The sequence below is a fragment of the Quercus lobata genome, chromosome 4 (genome assembly GCF_001633185.2).
Source record: "Quercus lobata isolate SW786 chromosome 4, ValleyOak3.0 Primary Assembly, whole genome shotgun sequence".
In the NCBI taxonomy this organism is placed as follows: Eukaryota; Viridiplantae; Streptophyta; class Magnoliopsida; order Fagales; family Fagaceae; genus Quercus; species Quercus lobata.
The window spans coordinates 66,369,118-66,371,031 of NC_044907.1; the positions used below are offsets into that span (position 1 = coordinate 66,369,118).

The 1,914-nt window shown below is 33.1% G+C and overlaps 1 protein-coding gene across 1 annotated transcript; it reads right to left on the reverse strand.

Moving 5' to 3' along the window:
- Nucleotides 1–301: 301 nt before the first annotated feature.
- Nucleotides 302–1,413, reverse strand: LOC115987368 (heavy metal-associated isoprenylated plant protein 46-like). The gene is made up of 3 exons (XM_031110886.1): nt 1,297–1,413; nt 1,095–1,203; nt 302–984 (listed from the first exon to the last, which is right to left on the reverse strand). The coding sequence occupies exons 1-3, from the start codon at nt 1,300–1,302 to the stop codon at nt 710–712; spliced, it is 390 nt and encodes a 129-aa protein (XP_030966746.1). The 5' UTR covers nt 1,303–1,413; the 3' UTR covers nt 302–709.
- Nucleotides 1,414–1,914: the final 501 nt, after the last annotated feature.

The following is a 1,914-nucleotide window of genomic DNA, read 5'->3' on the forward strand; positions in this document are numbered from 1 at the left end:
AGTTGAAGTATCCCTAAGACTGCTCGTATTTAATGTCAAATATTTTAGTTATTACTTTGTACGATGGACTTTAACACTTTCCAATGAAGAAGTCTTTTGGCCTTTTCCATAGAAGTCATGAAAGTAAACCATTTTCCATAGAATTATTTGAATCAGTCCAATTTTGTGTTCGTGTGGAGCTAAGGTTACTTGAAATGGCGTCAATGTGGGTACACACATGTAACCAAAGCCTGCCCAAACCATCTAGACGAGCAATGTTACAATAAATTTCACAAATATTATATTGGCATGTTATTATTAATTTATTAATAAATCCACCACTAATATTATTTTATTATTCACTCTTAACAACTCTGTGAACACAAGAACCAACAACAATATTTAACTTACAATTTCTAGTGTGGCTAAATTCTCCCTGTTGTCAAACGGGAAACAACTAAAATTATACTAATTTGAAGTTCTCTATGAGGAGAGAAAAATAACATTAACAATGTATAATGAAACCAAGCGTTAATTTAAAGTAAAATATGCATCTCCATCACCTCAGGAAGCACTTACGTTATTTTTTGGGTATCAAGAAAATTTTTTATCTTATCTGAATGGAAAATTATCCATTTAAGGAATTCATCATGAAGACCAGAAGATGTATAGTTTAACCCTTCAAGTGTCTCCCTCTTTGTTGTTACTTTTGCTGATGGTTGGTACAAAATTACATTATGGAGCAAGAGGGTGTGTCATATCTGGGAATCTCATAGCATGTGTATGGAGGCAAACCATAACTAGGAGGCCCAACCATGTACTGTATCTTCAGTTCATCTTTTTTCTCTTCTTTCTTCTCTTCTTTCTTCTCTTCTGCAACGCTAAGTATGCTTGCATGCCCTACTTTCTTCCTTAGTAACGTTGCAAGCTTAACGGTATCGATATTCTCGCCTTTTACCTCTATTTGGTCCTTGTCTTGCCCTTTTATAGTTGCTGATTCCACTCCTGTAAACATAACATGCATCAACAAATTAATTAACAGCTATAATAAATAGGTTCAAGTGGTGTTTGTAGTGTTACAATTTTGTAATACAATACAGCGTGGGTTTTGTTACCTGAAAGGCCAACTGCAATCCTCATGGCTTTTTTGCGAGCATGGTGGCTTTTCATAATGCGGAAACAACACCTCTGCCCATCCATGGTAACCTGGAGGACCACCGTTTGCTGAAGAAACAAAACAATAATAATCACAAATGAAGCAACTTTGAATTATAGGAAAGTATATTTATTTTTTAATAGCGTAGACATCTTGCATACCTTCATGGTTTTGGCTTTTTAGAAATAATAATATACGGCGATGGACCAAAAGCCTCACACCTTGTGGGATAGAATGGTAATTGAAGATGGGGGTAGAGAGAACTCTTTGTTTTGAGGTTTTCGGTGCAAGAGATGGTATTTATAGGTCTCTTCGGAGAGTTGTCAGGGCTTTTGGAAGTCTCGAGTATCACACCTAAGAAACGTCATAAAGGCTTCATGAAAATCTTTACATGTATCAAGGTAGCGTATGGTCACAACGTACGACTATTAAAAAATATTACTTTATTATCAATTTTAACACAAAATTCTTATAAAATGACCTCAGAATAAATGTAATTAGTATCAAATTAAATATTAGCCAAAAAAAAAAAAATTAGTATCAATATAAAAAAGGAAAATGTTAACGAGTGCCTTTAGGATACTGGTTAAGAATCCAGTTAAAAAAAAAAATTTATGGAAAAAATAATAATAATTAATGTTTTAACAGCTTTTTTTATTTCCAATAAAAGTGATGTTAAAACTTTCATAAAATAGATTATTAACGAGTGTTTTAAGGACACTCGTTAGCGTGACCCTATAAATAATAGTTATGAACTTCAAAACTACCTTTTTTATTTT